The 18,703-nt window shown below is 45.5% G+C and overlaps 1 protein-coding gene across 4 annotated transcripts in view; it reads left to right on the top strand.

Annotated features, from left to right (window-relative positions):
• Window positions 1-18,703, top strand: part of ADARB1 (adenosine deaminase RNA specific B1) — a 124,719-nt gene that overhangs the window by 20,694 nt on the left and 85,322 nt on the right. For 3 of the 4 annotated variants that reach the window (XM_061556894.1, XM_061556893.1, XM_061556896.1), the window contains exon 2: window positions 15,789-15,875. In XM_061556894.1, the coding sequence (XP_061412878.1) occupies window positions 15,789-15,875 (87 nt within the window). Of the gene's footprint in view, window positions 1-11,696; window positions 11,771-15,788; window positions 15,876-18,703 lie in introns of those variants that run through there. The other variant, XM_061556895.1, reaches the window with a different exon arrangement.

Here is an 18,703-nt window from a genome sequence, read left to right on the forward strand (position 1 = left end):
CACTGGAGCTAAGCACTTTTAAACCTAAATTGAAAACTTATTTCTTAAGAACAGTTTTTTTTTCTATTTAGTTTGTTGTCCTTCCCCGCACCTCGAATTAGCACGGTTGACTACGTACGGTGTAAAAGAAGTTCTACATAAGTGCATCTGGTGCGGTAGTGCAGTGGTTTGCGTGCTGCGCTGCAAATCCGGCCAACACACTCGCGTGGTATGCCGATCTTCACGGGTTCTCACTAAAAGCACTTTTGTGTTGTCTTCAAGTGGCTTACTCATATTGTTCTCCGAGAATGGAATTCAAAGCAGAATCACATCCCCCATGACATCTCTCATCACCCTTTCTGCACCCAAATACTCTGAGATTTTGTTTCCAAAAACATTGCATTTGTAGTGTTTTTATTTCACGCGGACAACTTCTTTTTCTCTATTGAACAGAACTCCTCGCGTTCGACACTCCGTAACTCCGTTGTGATTTTCGCGCTAGCGCTGCTCGCCTGCTTCGCCCTCCCTCTCTCAGCCTCTCCACTGCTATCCTGTTCTCTCTCTCTTTTTTTAAGATCAGAGGAAACAAGAAGATGCTCGGTGTAGCCGGCACTTTGCTTCGTTCATCATTTTGTTTTATTTTTTATTTTTAATGCTTTCTTTTATGTCCCCCCCCTCGCTCTCTCTCGCTCGCTCTCTCGTACACTTTCTCGCTCGAACACGTTGACCAGCTCCTGAAGATGTTGGGGTCCGTCATCCTTCGGGTATCCAAAGATGAGGACCGTCGGGGAGAAGTGGAGGCTGAACCTTAGGAGGATGTTTCTTAGGACCTTGAACAACAAGTCCAGGCTCTTGCACTCCACGTATTGGTGCGCCACCGTCTTCACTTTACCGCAGAACCGGCATTCCGGGGACGTGTCGGTGAAGCGCACCAGGGAGGCGTTGGTGGTGACGGTGCCGTGGGCGATGCTCCAGCTGAGGTCACTGACGCGGTTGTATGTCGGGCTGGAGTAGAGTTGCCTCCAGCAAGGCCTCTCTGGAGAGATGCAGGGCAGGGCTTTCCTCCAGGCATGGTCCTTGTGGCTCCTCAGGGTGTCCTGTTGGTGAAACCGGACCATGTAGGAGTAGAGCACCTTCCTCTTTACATTTGCGAAGGCCACCTCCGGTAGGTCTTCCAGCCGGCACAGGTCGTGATCCGCCTTCGCTTGTCGGCATTGGCGATGCAGTGGCACGACGGAGAGCTCCGGTGGAGGGGGACCGAGAGGGGACTCGTCATCCCCAACGCTGATGGGGGGCTTTCTCCCCGCTGCCGCTGAGAAGGCCCCCTTGGCTTCGGCCAGGATCCGGGCAGCCACCCGGAGCGACTGCAGCCCTGTCTTTGGGTCCATGTCTGCTGGTCCGAGCCACCGGCCCCGTGTTTCAGGCTCCACCAGATCTCCCATCCTGGCGAGCCGCGCATTGGCGAGGCGCCTCTCCATGCCGGGGGTGGCGGTGGTGGATGGCAGCTTTGTCTGTGGGTTCCGAAGGATCGGTTTGAAGACCAGATCCTCGGCCGATCACGGCTGGTTCAGCTTCCTGACGTCACTCTCTCAGCCTCTCCACTGCTAGCCTGTTCTCTCTCTCACTATCCTAGCCTCTCTACTGCTCGCCTGCGCTCTCTCTCACTCTCCTAGCCTCTCCACTGCTAGCCTGCTCTCTCTCTCTCACTCTCCTAGCCTCTCCACTGCTAGCCTGTTCTCTCTCTCACTCTCCTAGCCTCTCCACCGCTAGCCTGTTCTCACTTTTGCTCTCCTAACCTCTCCATTGCTAGCCTACTTCGCTCGCACCGCTGCTGGCCTACCACTACACACTCTGCTAGCCTCTCCACTGCTAGCCTATTACTATACATTCGGGTAGCTTCTCCACTGCTAGCTTCTCTACTGCTAACCTACCACCACATACTCTGCTAGCTTCTCCACTGCTAGCCTTCCTCCACATACTCTGCTAGCTTCTCTACTGCTAGCCTTCCGCCCCTCGCCTCTCCAACCTCGCCCTTGCCTCCAGTGGGGGTGAAGCCATCACCGCTGGAGATGGCGAGGTCTGGAGAGCGGGGCCTGGGACTTCTCTTGTCTTTCCTCCTCTCTTCACTCCGACCAACTCAACTCCCTCCCTCTCACGCTCCCGCATATATATATCCCCCTCCTTATTAACTCCTCATTCATTAAGCTGGCGACCTCCCGTCGCATCACGCCCCGTGGCATCAGACGCTATCGCCTCAATCTCCCGTCAGCCTGGCGCCTGTTCCGCGCCTGCATTTGCAGGCAGCCAATCACCGTTATGCATCTTAATTGGTCGTCTCCTTTCCGTTGCTCTCTCTCTCGTCGCACCTGTTCGTCCCGATGCGACCTCACTGTCCGTAACTCGTACATGCATGCACACCGCTTGCAAACCCCGCACGCGTTACTCCACTACACATTTATAATGCGGAATGCTACGTAACAGTCCAGGCTAAATGGTGAGCGCTTTTACCTGTGTGATGTGTGTTTTTTACGATTGACTTTTTAAACATTCTCTTGTCTTGGATATTAAATTCAATGATTTTTTTAATTTCATAAAAAAATCCGGTGTAGTGATCAAACCACGTCACACCACTGTTTATATTGTGCATAGAGTTTACAACGACTCAAACACAGTACCAAACACTAGGTCCGTGCTTCCTGCTCATCCCTTCCCTCGAACGTCCCCTTCCCCTCGTGCTCTCCCCTTTTATGTCCCTCGAGTCCCCTTTCTCGAATCTTCCCCTTCACTCGTTTCCCCCCAGCCAATCCCTGCCCTTCTCCTCTAACGGTTCCTCACCGTCGCCTCTGGGTTTTCCCCCCCCCACTTCTGTTTCCCGCCTATTTCCCCGTTCAAACCTTTTCCTCCAATCAATTAAAAAGCCCTGCCTCCCGACCAATCACCGTGGAGGCCTCTTTCCGCCAATCGGACCCCTTTGCCTACTTCAATGTGCCGGCTGCACATTGGCTTGGGGTGAGTGCTTGTTAATTTCGGTCATTACATACGGATGAACAGTAAGATGTTAATAGCCATTGTATGAAGAATTGATGGTCTGTGTAAAACACATATGCATGTATATTAAACTTCTTTCGCACGCTGCACATAGCCAACCATGTTAATCTGAAGTGCAGAGGAAGGACAACAACAGCACACAAAAAGCAGTTCTAAAGAAATTAGTTGTCAATCTATATTTAAAAGTGCATAGCTCCAGTGGCTTTCTAATATTGGAAGGAAGAGCGTTCCAGACAGCCACAGAAGCGCATCTGAAAGCGTGTGATGCAGTGATCGTCTTTGTTCGATAGTTCGCCAAAAACCGCATGGGGCTGTGTGGCATTCCAACTATTGTTTTTTTAACGATTAAATAAATTATGTTTGTCTCATCACCAAAATATTATTAATGTGCATCGACCAATGGGCTTTAAACAAATGCAACTTGGAGACATTGGTAAGGAAGGCTGATGAATGGTCGATGGATTTAAATATTATTTGACCATGGGAACGAAATGGCTACCTTACCTGCTATCTATGAATCAGTTTTACGTAGATTACATAAACACACAAGGAGAACACTGTAAACTTTTTGTTTGCAAACGTTTTAACAATTCGGAAGGCCCAGAATGCGCTGTGATTTATGCATGTGCATCATCTTATCTTTGAAAATCCAAATTTATGATGCACTTATATTGTATGCCTTTAATCATTTCAATTATCACTTGCAAATGAATTAATAATTGTGTATGAATATTTAAGGTGGGCCGAGAAGCTTTCTAAGCTGCAACCACATTAATGGTTGCAGCTTAGAGAGCCTAATTGTCCTTGTTGATTGCACTGAGCGTAGCAATGCAAATGTGCAGTCATTTAGAGGGCAATTTCAGTTAATCATCCGGTTGATATTCTGTGAAGTTTTGTCATGTGCTGTCAACCAGTTAACCGTATACAATAAGTTCCATTTACAGTAAATTCGGTTCGAAAAATACATTTGCTACCTCGACATATTACTACATTCGCTTGTTTTTATCTGTCCCATGGATACACTTGTAATCTTCTGAAGGAGAAGTGGATGGGTTGAGGGTGAGTGGAAGGCAAAGGGAGAAGAGCTTGGATGAGGGGTAAGAGTGTTGTTATGTTTTTAAAAAATCTTAAAACACCGTAATGTGACTGCCGTTTTTTTTTATTTGAGCTCAGTGAGGTGCTGGAGATTCCATGGGCCTGCGACAAATTCTCTAATTTCTCTTGCTGCCCTGGTGTGATGGTCAGTACACTGGACTTACAATCTAGAGGTTGCCACGGTGGTGAGATGTTAACCACCTCGCCTGGTATACAGGAGGTCGTGGGTTTGATCTCGACCCTGACTCCTGTATGTTTGGGGTTTGCATGCCTCTTTCCCCGTAGTCGCGTGGATTTTTCTTTGGGTCCTCTGGTTTTTTTCCCCTCCACAGTTAACACATTCCTGCGGAGGGAGCTGTTAGGAACGTTGGGTTGCTCGGTCAATGGCCAGGGTCAATGGCGGCGTGGTGTATTCCGCAAATATGCCCGACTGTGAATTCGGGCACAAGCCGGCGTGAGTAGGTTAAACGTTGAGTTTTATAAGGGCACCACGGGGTGACCAGCCCCTCTTCACCCAGCCTATCCTCTCCCACCCCCCACCCAGCCCCACCCTCCCCACCCAGCCCCTCCCCACCCACCCCACCCAGCACCTCCCTCCCCACCCAGCCGTCCCTGCACGACGGACGGACACAATAATCCCCTGTGGGCTGGTGTAACCAGGAGGTTCCTACCAGTATAAACTATCGTTTAGAGTATTTAGCTGCTTTAAATTCCCACGTGATAAGCCACTTCGTTGAGCTATCATTTGTGACCAAGTCGCTTCTGAAACGAGCTTTATAGCTTAGTGGGCCTTACCTGGTAAAATTAAAAGTATAGTTTATTTTGAAATAAAAGTAACATTGAAAGAATACTATTTAAAACACCTCTGGCAACCAAAGCGTTTTTTTTTAATTCTGAAATCTCTACATTGAGCATTGCCTACTTAAGGCATTATCTAAAACCTTTGGTTTTTAAGTGCCATTTGTCGTGCGGTAATACTGTATCACTAACCCACCTTACCAATACATTTGAGCGAAATACTTCGTGTTATAGTGAGCTTAGACGGAACATATTGAGCCATGAGTACAGGAACTATATTCTGAACGGTGAGACATCGTCACATTCGATGAGCAGTACATTTATAGCAAGGTTTGCCTACAATGGGTAAGCACTGGCAATCCGTGTAACAAATACTTTATTACGATTGAGTTTACGTTTGGCACACGTATTCTTATAAATGTGTTTTACTCAGGGGCGGTTTCTTCATTAGGGCGATTGGGCGACGCACCACCAATGTCATTGAACCACAGAGTGACGCTAACCGTCACTGTGCCTCTGGATATAGTCCAATCAGCGTCATGTCACGTTCTGTGGAGTACCGCCTCTTTTTGGGCGATTTCACTCCGGCTGAGAATCGCCCAGAGTGGCCCCATAGACTTACATTCAAAGATGTTTTTTTTCGAACGGCGGGCGCTCCAATGCATTCTCTATGGCTTCCGGGAGGGCATGCACTAACGTGCTTACGTCATCATACGTGCTAACGTCATTATACGTAAGCACGTTTCATTCAACAATATAATTTATCGCCACCTAGTGGAATCTTTAATAAAATAAACTTGAGTGGTTTGTTTTAATAGTGAGTATAGAAACAAACAAGATGTATTGTAAGAGTCACTTTATTTTTCATTAATATTAAAGAAGTGAAGCTGCCTTTACATGCTTAAGCTGTTAATTTATCCATTGCATGGGTGGACCTTATCCATATCAATCATCTAGACATTTGCCCCCCCTGAGAGATTTTGCAGGAGCCGCCACTGGTTTTACTGTATTGTGGAAAAACCTGTCCAACACTGCAGAGCATTGAAACATAACAACATGTAAGAGAACAAAGCTCCAACAAAAACTGGAGCAGTGTTGATGCAATTTGTGCACAGGGATATGAACTGTTTTTACGCGTACACTATGCAGCCTGTTTTACTGTAACGCGTGGTATTCATAACGTGAGTTTGATATAACGCCACGAATGTATTTGGAGAATGCATTTTTTTTATAACGCTGACGCGCATTGGTTATAACGCGATGGAGTGAAGAATGGAACTACGTGGCGCGAGTAGGAATACGCGGTTGTACGACTGCCTCGGCGTAGCATCACACAAGGCTGGATGCTGCTGGTTGCCTCTAGATGCTTCTCAGTCTTTGTTCAGACTGCAAATGCATCTCAGAGTCACGGGCGTTAGGGTGCCATTTCATATTTTAAATGTAAAGTTACAGCAGCTACATACTATTAACATTCCTTCTCTTTATTAATGCTACCCCTACCCCCTCCCTTTGATGCTGCTAATCCTGCATAATGCATGGGCATAATATGATTTTGAAAACCCCCCGTCCACCTCCTACGCATTTCACAAGTAGCACTAGTCGCCTTCCTGCATTTCCCATAAATATGCTAAATTATTTTGTCAAGGCGCTCTTCCTCCTCCCTCCCAGCTTAAATATACGCTTCAAGCCTAGGACGTGTCATTCAGACTCTGTCTTATCGACAGACATGTTCTTCACCTGAGGACGGCTGCTTGCGTTGTGGCCGAAACGTCGTGAGAATTATTTTATTATGTTTTATTTTTATTATTTTATTACTTCCCTTCTGCGTGACTTTACCGAAAGAACCAGGAGGAGGAACCAACACTTAAACAAAGACCATATAGCAGTTCTCGGCGAACCAACCTGCAGCATTCACACAGCCACCTCTGCTGTGTGTAGGAGATTGCTGTTGCTGTATGAGCATAGCTTTTAAAAAGTGGGGTTTTCAAATGGGAAAAGACATTGTTTCCTCCAAGGGATGGATGATATGTGAACAGCGTGAGTTTGCAAACAAGTTCGATAAATTTGTGTCCGGAGCTCAAACACATTACCAAAACATGGACAACAAAGTGCCTTCATATATATATATATCTCACCCTAAAATGTATTAAAGATCATATTTTCAGGAGAGCATATATACCGTGCCTATATATTCAGTCCAATCATTTCCATTACTCAGCGCACACGACGTTTGGTCCAGAGCGCGCTCTCCCGCCTTAGTCACTGAAACATGTTTCTCAAAAATGTTGTAATACTTTTCGTTTGTTTGCACGTTTTGCCACAAGCACGTGTGGTTCATACAGACGTGATGCCTCGCGGAAGGTATCTATCTGGTGTTTGAACATCTCAAAATCTGTTTTATTGCCAGAAAGGGTAAAACCTATTCTTGTTTTTCATAATTTTTGATACTGGAAATAAGGTCTCAACGATAAGATTTTTCGTATAAAGACACGGAGTATAATGATGTGTACTTGATCTATCGACCGCTGGGCGTGCTAAGGCCTTTCCAACTGTGTCAGTCACGGGGATATTTCGTTGATCATTCTTCACCACGCTGGTCAGTGCGGGTTGGTGAAGGGCAGGAAATCATTCACCACTGATGCCGGCGATGGATGGAAGCCAAACTCAGATCTTTGGGTAATTTAGGGGCACATAAACAGATCGTATTCAACTGTCAAAATAAACCGAAGCATTACATTTGTTTTTTATCATACATCCCGAATTGCATACAGGCAGTTCCCTTACGGGGGTTACCGTGTTGAAAATACCCAAAACTAATTCGAGTAACAATAGTATTGCACTCGTTTTATACATCATTGGCGTTTATCGACCGTCTCCTGTGTTTACGGAATACGATGGATGTCACATACCAAGAAACCGAGCGACTGTCCAACCGGAATCCGAGATGCGTTGCTTAACACATTCCTGCAAATGGCCCTTCATTTACCCTGCAATGACCTCATCCGAGTTGGGTAAACAAAACGCCGTAATAGTCTGCAGACTCAGCAGTGATTTAATATAAATGCAGCCAACCAAACAAACCCCATGCAATTCATGAACGCCCCCCCTCATGTTCACACTTTCACCAATGCCGTGATTTAATTTTTAAAACTGTTTGCTTTCCACAAACTCAAGGCCTCTAAATCACTACGGTTAGGACTGTAAATGTCACCTTATCTCGCAGTGAACAAAGCCACACATGTCTTCTCAAACATCTATTGCAAAGCCGTTTTGGTGGCATGCAGAGTCACCGAAGCATAATTTTGTTGATGCTATCATCACGGTATAGAGTCACTAAATACTAACAGTTTTAACACCTTTTTTGAAATTAGGCATTGCCTCTTTCACAGGCTGTTCCTTAAATGACCACCAAACAATGAACATCATTATAATATCTCAATAGATCCTGCTTGTGCATTAAACTATAACTAAACTATTTTTTTTATCTTTACTTAAAACTTTTGTGACTGCAGGAATTAATATTATTTTGGTTTTTCGGTAAAGTCACGTAAATAGGTTCAAATTAATCAAAACAAACCTACGACATAGTTTTTTGTTTATTTTATTTTTATTAATTTGAACCTATTTACGTGACTTTACTGAAAGACCCAAAGAATATTTTTTTCTTTTACCAGGTAAGGCCCACTGAGCTATGTAGCTAATTCTCATCAGCGACCTGGCCACGGGGTGAATAGCGCGCAGTACTCTGACCCAGAAGCCTCTTGTTTATGGCACGCAATTAATTTTTTGCAAAATCAAAAATTCGTATATTGGGATTTTATAAATCGAGGTAAGGCATTTATAGAGCTGATATAAAATATAAAACTCGAAAATATTTTACCAGTTAGGACCCCTGCGCTATATAGCTCTTTTTCAGAAGCAACCTTGCCACAAATGATAGCCCAACGAAGTGGTTTATCATATGGAAATTTATTGCAGCCAAATACTCTAAACGCATGTTTCTAAATGTGGAGGGAAATTCCAAATATACAGGTGTCAGGGTCGGGATCGGGATTGAACCCACGACTATTCTGTATACCAGGCGAGGTGGTTAACATCTCGCCACTGTGGCACCTCTTAGCTTAATGTAAGCAAAGGCATTGCCAATGCTGCAGTGTCTATTGCTACTATGAGAGTGCCATTTGTTGCTGTCTCAAATGTGGATCTGTGTGGGGGTGTATCTTGTCTTGCATGTCGAAACACAGCGTCTGGACTATCTTCCAGTTGTCAGCATTTGCATGTAAATTTCATTGAACCCCCAACTTTCATAACCGGTGCTTAACTCCACCTGGGACAATAAACTCCTCTCTTCATGAATATTCATTTTTGCCATCGCAGAGATGTTTAATGTCACGTTGCTAAGCCATTTAAATTGGATCTCTCTGCATGGCGGTAGAGCATAGGGCTGACTTTCAATCCTCGCAGGATAGTGAATACACATTAATAAACAGTGCTAAGTCAACTCGCATTATAATACTATAGCTCCCGAGACTGTAATGAAATGGAAAATAAATAGGATTATTTTCGTTGAGTTGTTAAGCAATTTTGATGATCGTGTAAGCATTATGAAATGATACATATATTCTGCATGTTCGTGCATAGTTTATGATGTTATAACACGTGTCCATGTGTTTATTGCAGTTAGAATAATTCAGTTTAACACGTAGGTTTATTCTACTACATGGGTCCTTGAGTTTAAGTCTCTGAGCCTAGTTATCAACTTCTACAAAGACATTATATAAATGTAAAGCTTTACTTGTATGTTTATAGTCCATGAAGATTATTTATTCAGTAGACAGAAAGTTAATTCCTTATCTGTCCAATTAAAGAGGACAGTTAAAATGTAATTCAAAGATAAACTCTAAAATGACAGCGAGCAGCGCCCATGATGGCACTTGTAGGTTGTTTGCAAGTATGATTGCTGTCATTGTGGCTCTGCTGTTATGAACGATGACTCACTTTTTGAAAAGATCCCAATCGCACAATAGGTGTATAATTGGTGATGTACAGTGAGGGAAAAAATATTTGATCCCCTGCTGATTTTGTACGTTTGCCCACTGACAAAAAAATGATCAGTCTATAATTTTAATGGTAGGGTTATTTGAACAGTGAGAGACAGAATTTTTTTAAAATAAATGGCGCCCTGAATAGTGGCCGGAACCGTCGAGGATCCTGCCGCCGCGGCAACCATCGTTCGAGCCAATTTCCTCCACTGTGTCTCTGAGGCCGGCCAACCCTTAGCGACGGTACCCGAGCAAGGAACATCACGTGAAACGCCCTGATGTGGAGGACCCATCCCAACGATATGAGATGGGTGAGATGGTGAATGTGCCTGGGTGCCCGACATGTGCCAACTCGCCTGTGTGGAGGGAAGTGAAGGTGGCTGGTCGGCTGCAGGAGACGTGGTCGGCGATCCGGACGGCGATGCTGGACGAGCTCGGCACTCCCTGGAGTAGTGACCCACGCGGCCACACCTGAAACATGTGGTGGGAGGCCGCTGGTGCAACAAATCGTCATCCCGCCGCGGTCGGTAGACGTTCTGCCGATGTCGACCATCCTTACGTCGCTGGTTCCACAGAGGAACCGCCGCCGCGACATCACCTTCCGACGGCGCCTCCTGGGTAATGACAACCACCTTGGATGGATGCCAGCCGATCGTTTGACCATCACGAGCTGGGTCCCCTGACCATGCGGCCATCTGTGCCCACCTCTTCAAATTCTCGTGTGCGTTCAGGAAACGCGCGGCCCACAGAGATGTTTTCGATTCGTGGCCGGACGTGGGAAAGACGACTCCCATGTCCCTCGCCAGTGCCAACATGCGTTCCATCACCAGCGGGTCCAAGATCTCCTGTTGTACGTCGGGGTAGGCATCAACTGCCAAGGCCCTCAAGACGCTTCTGTAGATGAGGGGCGACTCTGAGCTCCCACGTCTACGGTGCTGAAATTTTCGTGTTCTGTCGTCCGGCGGTTCGTAGACTTCCGCCATCTCAGCAAAAGCTTCTTTGAGCGTCTTCTTCTTCTCTGGGGGGATGAAACGAAAAACGGCCAAAGCATCGTCGTCCAGCATGGTGGGCAAGGCAATCAATGTCTCCTCCTCCGACCAGCGGACTGATTTGTAGATGGCCTCGAAGCGCCACTTGAAGGCACTCCAGTCACCCCCAGTGGCCACGAACTCTCAAACTTGGGGCAGGCGTCAACCACGATCGGCGCTCTCCTTCGCAGTGGGTGTCGCGATGTTCAGTGACCCGCCGCGTGGCAACGACGAAATGGCGGCCTCCCCACCACTCTCCTCCGCGGTGTTCAAAATGGCGGTCATGAGACGCGTGGTTGCCGGGGACTGCGAAATGGCAGCTGTCTCCACCCTGCCCAGGATGGTAGCCGTATCCACCAAGGGGGCACCCTCCGTCCCCGGGCCTCTGTACGTCAGTCCCCGGATGGTCCGCCATCGGACGGTCCGCCACCGGACCTCCTCCAGCGGCGATTGGCGTGACGAGAGCGGCGAGGTGGAGGAGCGCTGTTGTCAAAGCACCCAGCTGCATCTCCACCCTCCTCCACGGATCGTTAAGGCGAAGCTGATGTGGAAACTCCACCGCGCCGTCTGCCGCAGGTGCGACATCTACACCCATCGTGGGCTCCATAACCGGGACCACGGGACCCGGGGTTGGCAGGAGCCGTGTCGCCGCCTCTTCGTCGTTGGAGAACACTGGAGGTGGATTCTTCTTTCTCTGGTGCTTGGACATCGCGTATTCAGTAGAGCACCGCCAGAAAAAGTCCACTGTCTGACACCACTGTAATAAGTGGCTCCGACACGGTAAGTAACTTCGGTATATTTATTCAAGTTTCGGTACAACCACTCCTCTCGTTCTCGCGGATGCCGACCCGCAGCACGTGGCTGCGCTGCCCTGTGCCACGTGCTGCTCACCCCGCTCTCTACCGCACCGCTGGCTAGCGGCGCGCTGTGGAGCGGCTGAGCGGCTGGAGGTCGAGCCGCCACGTGGCAGGTGGAGATGGCAGGGCAGCAGCGACAGGGAGCTCCTCTTCGATCTTCAAACACCGACCCCTAACGTTGCTGTACCCCCTGCTTCTATTTTCTTCTCCGAGGCTAAGACCCGCCTCTGGCCACTCCCCTTTAGGAACCTTCGAGAACGTTCCAGAGGCTTCCATGCTAGATCCGCCCATTCACCTTTCCCCCAGATAGAATCCCTACAACTCATAGTGCGTGGACTGTATGACGGTATGTAAATGTAACCCCACAATAATGCAGGAGATGGCGCTTGCTTATTACACATGCAACAAGGTATCTCCTACAGAAACACATGCAGGCATCTCAACATTCCTGTGCATAATCTACACACAACCTTCTGAAAGACACATCTCAGAAGGGCTGAGATTTTGACATTCTTGCAGCAGAAGTGTGAAGGACAAGACAACCATGTACTGGTGTTATTATTATTTGGACTCATCAGTAGAGCATATCCTTCATTGCCCACTGCTGCCATTTGTGCTTCATGGAATTGTGTTTACAAGCCCTCCCCGTAGACGATTGGCGACGGTAGGCAATGAGACTCTTACTCTGATGATCAGCCGTAATTAGAGTAAAACAGAGGTACAGATGCCCAATTGTTGTTCTGCTGCCTAAATATAATAACAGAAAAGTCACAACCTCGGTAAGGTTGAGCAGGCAGTCATCACAAGGCGGTGTGCAGAACATTCACAGGATACGGTGAAATCATCTGAACGTACAAAGCCTGACACTTTGTTTTGCTGTTGCACACATTTGTGTGTGTGTGTGTGTTATCATTAGTTGCTGACATGCACATGTTTTTTCTGGAAATTTGATTTCCTCTTCAGCTGGGGAAAGTTTGCTTTTCATTATTCACACTGAACGATTTGTTTCATTGTGTAATGATGGTTGGAACCGATGCAATGAGACAACATGCATTGACATTCACGTAGGAATCTGGCCTATTATTAATCACAACAATGGTCTTGCATGAACATTTTGGCACCCAATAGGCAAGAACGTCTTTGGCAATTGAGTTTGTCGTGGATTGTTGAATTAACTATTCTCACACGTGTCCTTAACATTGCTGATCAGTGCTTTATTCCTTCTTGCCTATTATCAAAAAACAACCTCACAACGTGTGCAATGTTGGCTGGAGCAATAACATCCACTGGCCTTGTCATCACCCATTTGTAAATTATATTATGTGCTACAGCCATCACTATATTGCATCTTTATTAATGTTCAGTTGTGCAAGGGTACTGCCACCTTTCACCGCATACAACATCATCCATACAACATCTAAGTCCTAAGAGGAATCAAACACAGGGGGCCTGATTACAGAAAATGATGTTAACATTTCCCATAAGTCCGGAGGCAGCGATTGTTTAGTGGGTTCGAAGAAGTACCTACCGTATTCTCATCACATTATTAATTCTTTCCGCTTGTCATACTCTCCTTGCGGGAGATGTGAGCATTGGGAGAGATAGCTCCTTTGTGCGCGGAGAGCTGTGTGTATGCATGTTGAACTTCGGTGCGTATGTAGCCAACCATGCCAATCGGAGGTGCGGCTGAAGGACAACAAACTAAACACAAAAAGCAGTTCTCAATAAATTAGTTTTCAATCTAGATTTTTAAGTGCATAGCTCCAGTGGCTTTCAATATCGGAAGAGCGTTTCAGATGGCTGCAGAAGCGCATCTGTAAGCACGCAATGCAGTGACCGTCTTTGATGGTGAGCCAAAGCTGCCGCTGCGATATCTGGAACATGTAATAATGTAACGATTTGCGTGTGACGATGGTTTAGGCTCCTTGACGAGATCGGCAAGGTTTTGTGGCTCATTTGTGGCAAACACTTTGTCGTGTAATGGTACCAGAAATGGCGGGAAGTGGTTATCAGAGTGCAAAGCAGCACATGTGTATTGACTTTTCAACCACAGTCAAGGACTGAGTTGAATGCTCGTGGTTTCTCACCGTTTGCAGTGTTGTGGCTTTATAGGCTTCCTGTAAATGACTATTATCGGCCCATGGAGACAAAATGTAAGCAAGGCATGGTAAACATAGAAGCAATATTCATCAGAGAAGCGATTCATCACTTTGTGCTATGATTTTCATTTATATTGTGAATAAATTAATGTATTAACTAGCCTTTTGCCCATCCAAGGACGGGTGTATTGCAGTGAATCAGAAACTTGCAAGCGAAAAGCAGAGCGCGACGTGATATTAACTGCATGAATGCGTGTGCAATTTGTAAGGCCGCGGTGACACAGACCGATTTCGTTTTAAGGTGATAATCCCTTGTTCATCATGACGTCCTTTTTACTTTGATGTCTCAACAGCGTGACGGAGATCACGTGATGACGTGAGGGTTCTGCCTTTGTAGTGAGGGTTGTAAGTTGACGCTGGGGGGGGGAGGCCCCTCCTCCCCCCCCCCCATGAAGAGTGACGTCACCCTGCTCATGATTATTAATGAGGGGCGAGTCCATGTGGAGGACGTATCCTGTTCATGATTATTAATGAGTGGGGCTGTTCGACGTGGAGTGACGTTACGCTCGTTAAACACTGAAATTATTGGGTAAATATAGTAGTAAATTGGTATAAACCACTTCACAGCTAAAGTTGCAGTTTTTTTTTACTTTTGGATGCACATTGCACTCAAAGCGCAGATATTTCTGCTTCTATATTTCCTTCATGCATACCATTTATAGGTTAAATTAGCGGGAAGTACCCGGCGTTATATATTTAAAAACTTGTTCTCTCTTAAAAAACATAACATAATATATATATACACAAATACGAAGCTATTGTGAAAGCGAGGTGTTCTGTTTGTCTGTCCATTTGTCTGTCAACAAAATTATAAGAGGCTTGCAGAAATCCAAAAAGTTATAGAAAGTGGCGGGTAAATAGTTGATCTAAAAAGTTTCCGAAAATTGTCGACCCCCCCTCAAAAAGTATTTTTAACCCCCATAGGCATATATACCTGCACACCCTATATACAATAGAGTGAGTAGTATCTGGTAACTCTATAGTAGTATGACTCTACAGTAGTATTTGACTCTACAGTAGTATATACTGACTCTATAGTAGTATCTATTGCCGATATAGTAGTATCTACGGACTCTGTAGTTGTATCTCCTGACTCTGTAGTTGTAAGCTACTGACTGTACAGTAGTATCTGCTGAGTACATTAGTATTTACTGACTCTATGGTAGCATCTACTGACTGTATAGTAGTATCTACTGACTCTATGGTAATATCTACCGACTCTATAGTAGTATCAACCGACTCTATAGTAGTAATTACTGACTCTATAGTAGTATCCACTGACTATAGTAGTAACTAACTCTATCGTAGTATCTACTGACTATATAGTAGCATCTGCTAACGATAGTAGTAAACACACATTCAATACTGTGCTAAAAAAAACGGATTAACCTAAACATCCCAAGCACCCTCCCGAAAGTCTAGAAATTCAGTAAAGTTTTGTCATACAAAAATATAAACAAAAAAATGTGAATGTATGTTGCAAATAGTTACATTATTACATGTTCCAGATAAAATGTGCTAAAGTTCATCAATCATTAAAGTCGCCTGCTTCCAAGTTCACTTTACCCACACATTAGGAATATGATTCATGTACAAGTCTAATGGCCTAATTGGTGCTAATCTTCATGAATTTACCAATTTTTTTTATTATAAAATATTGATGGAATTGTGGCTGCTGGTCGACATGTTGTGTCGCCCTCATGTATTATGTTATATAGATGAAACCACGTTGTCTTTAGACCTTGAATATCACAGTTACATAGTTTTTGTTTTTTGCCTCAGGTATATTGGGCACAGCACATCAACTCAACATGTGCAGCCGTGTCTCTGAGCAGCTGGCCATGTCTTCGATTCCTACACACGCTTGTGGTGAGTACTTGTATACATTTGTGTTTTTTTAAAGATTATTTAATACTGTGAACATTTACCTGTACGAAAATATAATTCATAAGCAGAGAGTTTGAATGAACTCGAGTATGGCTGTGATTGGATGCGAGTCGCGTAGCTCCTGCACGGTAGAGACGAAGCGACCTCTGGGATCCTCCCGAACAGCATCCGTCTTGGTCTCCAGTGCCCGTCACCGGCATTCAGCCCTTCTCCATTCTGCGGATGCGTCCCACCTAACGCAACTCTTTTTGCCTAATTCTATCGATAACACTTACCTGCCATGTTCTGTTTCCGGAATTGTGCATTGCGTATTCTGTCTTGCAATGAAATTCCCAGCATCCGCCTCAGACACCTGGTGTCAAATGCCAACGACTTATCTTTGAGTTGTGTGCATGTATGTTGGACTTCTTTTGCACCGTACGTAACCAACTCTGCTAATCGGAGGTGCGGTAGGAAGGACGAGCAACTAAACACAAAAAGTAGTTCAACAGAAAAAAATCGTCTGCTTAGGGTGCAGCTATCTAATCCACACAGCAACACATGCCGCACTCCTGCTTCAAATTCCAGTTTCTTTGCACTCAGACTTGTCTCTCGTTTGGTCCAAAGTGGTTTCCATAGCCCATAGAAAGTGTGGCCTGCTAAATCAATGGCACCTCCTCACCTCTTTCTCACAGCCCCCTGCATTGCGGACATCACTGCCTAAGCACACAAAGTCCTCGTAGACCTGCACATTCTCTCCCCCTGGGACTTGCAGTCTGACCACAGGAGCCTCGTTTTAAAACTCCCACCATAAATTGCATCTTGGGAAAGCTTTTACCTTAACACCCAGTGTCCAGTGTAGATGCCTAACACCTCAAACAATTGCTTGGCTGCAGCCAAAGTCACAGCCAACAAACCCGCATCATCTATACATACTTCAAGTGCCACACATTCATCTCACCTGTGTTGTTTTTTTTTTCCTGGGTAGTAAGTGTTATTTCGTAATTGCTTATGCCTAAAAAGTATAGAAAATGGCTATTATTCCTCACAAACTTTGCTTTTGTGAACAAGACAGTGACATTTATAAATGTACCTATTTTCAATGACAAAACGGGCGAATTTGTGTCTTTCCATTCACATAAAGTCAGGAAAAAAACAACATATTAATAAAAATTAACATGCATTTATATTAAAGTAATACAAAAATGACTACAAAAGATTTAGAAGTGAGTAGTTTTTCGAGTTTTACGATTATTCTGTAAATCACTTTCATGAATCAGCCCCCAAATGTAGTCTCCCATCATGTTCTCGTTATATTATCCTTGGTAGCGGCGTCGAAAGTCCAGTATATCTTGGTGGAACCGCTTGCCTTGCTCCTCCAAGTACGCTCCCATGTTCTCCTTGAATGTATCAAGATGAGTATCAAGGATATGGACTTTGAGGGACATCCTACAGCACATTGTGCCGTAGTTCTTCACCAGAGTTTCAACCAGCTCCACATAGTTTTCGACCTTGTGATTGCCCAGGAAGCCACGAACCACTGCTATAAAGCTGTTCCAAGCTGCTTTCTCCTTACTAGTGAGCTTCTTGGGTTATTCAATCCACTCCAGGATCTTATTTTTCTGTGGTTCAACGAAGACACTGGCTTTAACCTTTGCGTCAGACAGCTTAGGGAAGAAGTCTTGATGGTACTTGAAGGCTGCCGACAATTTGATGTGCAGTGGTGGCATCAGCACCTTCCGGGGGTCCAACAATGGCTCCCACTTGACGTTATTCCTCCCCACAGACAACTCAGTCTGCTGTGGCCAGTCCCGCCTGTGGTAGTGTGCCTTGGTGTCCCTGCTGTCCCAAAGGCAAAGATAGCAAGGCAAATTGGTAAAACCGCCTTGGAGACCTATCAGGAATACCACCATTTTGAAGTGTCTGATGACCTCCCAGCCGTACTCATCACACTTCAAGGCGTCCAGCAAGGTATTGATGCTGTTGTAATCCTCTTTGAGGTGCACTGAGTGAGCCAGGGGAAGAGACGGGTACTTGTTACCATTATAAAGCAGCACGGCTTTGAGGCTCTGGATGAGCTGTCAATGAAGAGGCGCCACTCATTCTGGTTACAGGCGATTCTGATTACCTCGAACAGACTGGTCACATTATGGCAGAAGCAGAGCCCATCTTGACGGGTGAAGAAGCTGCAAAAGAGTTGGTGACGCTTCCTGATTTCATGATTTTTATCCAACAAGTTCCACTGCTTGAGCCTAGACGTCAAAAGCTCGGCATTGGACTTGGTGAGAACAAGATCTCTGATCAAGTCGTTGAGGTCTTTTTCGTTGGGGTAGTATGGGTTTCTCTCCTCAGCTCCACCTCTGAGATTGTCATCTGGATCTACCGTGTCTTCTTCGCTCTCTGACTTGCTGCTCTCTTCTAAAGACGGCTGCTCTCTCTCTGGAGGAGTGGGTACGGGGAGCTCATGGCAGTGTGGTACCGAGGTGATGGATGAAGGAAGGTCTGGATACGTGATAGCAGATGCATTCTTGCCAGTCCAACATTTGGAAGGGACCACCATGCAGAAGTAGCAGTTGCTTGAATGGTCAGTGGGTTCCCGCCAAATTCTTGGGATCGCGAACTTCATGGCTCTTTTTTTCCTTCTGTACCATCCTACAAAAATACATTTATTTCACCCATGACTAATGTGTAAGAGATAATCGCAACATTTCTCATATATGATATATTTTTTTCAATAACATTGAAAATTGTAAAAATTTTCAAATTAAAAACTTTTACAATGTTAACATTTTTAAAATACATTTATAACATAAAATTCCGAGCAACAATTG

The sequence above is a fragment of the Lethenteron reissneri genome, chromosome 23 (assembly GCF_015708825.2).
Source record: "Lethenteron reissneri isolate LAM-NWPU_2019-01 chromosome 23, ASM1570882v1, whole genome shotgun sequence".
Classification (NCBI taxonomy): Eukaryota; Metazoa; Chordata; class Hyperoartia; order Petromyzontiformes; family Petromyzontidae; genus Lethenteron; species Lethenteron reissneri.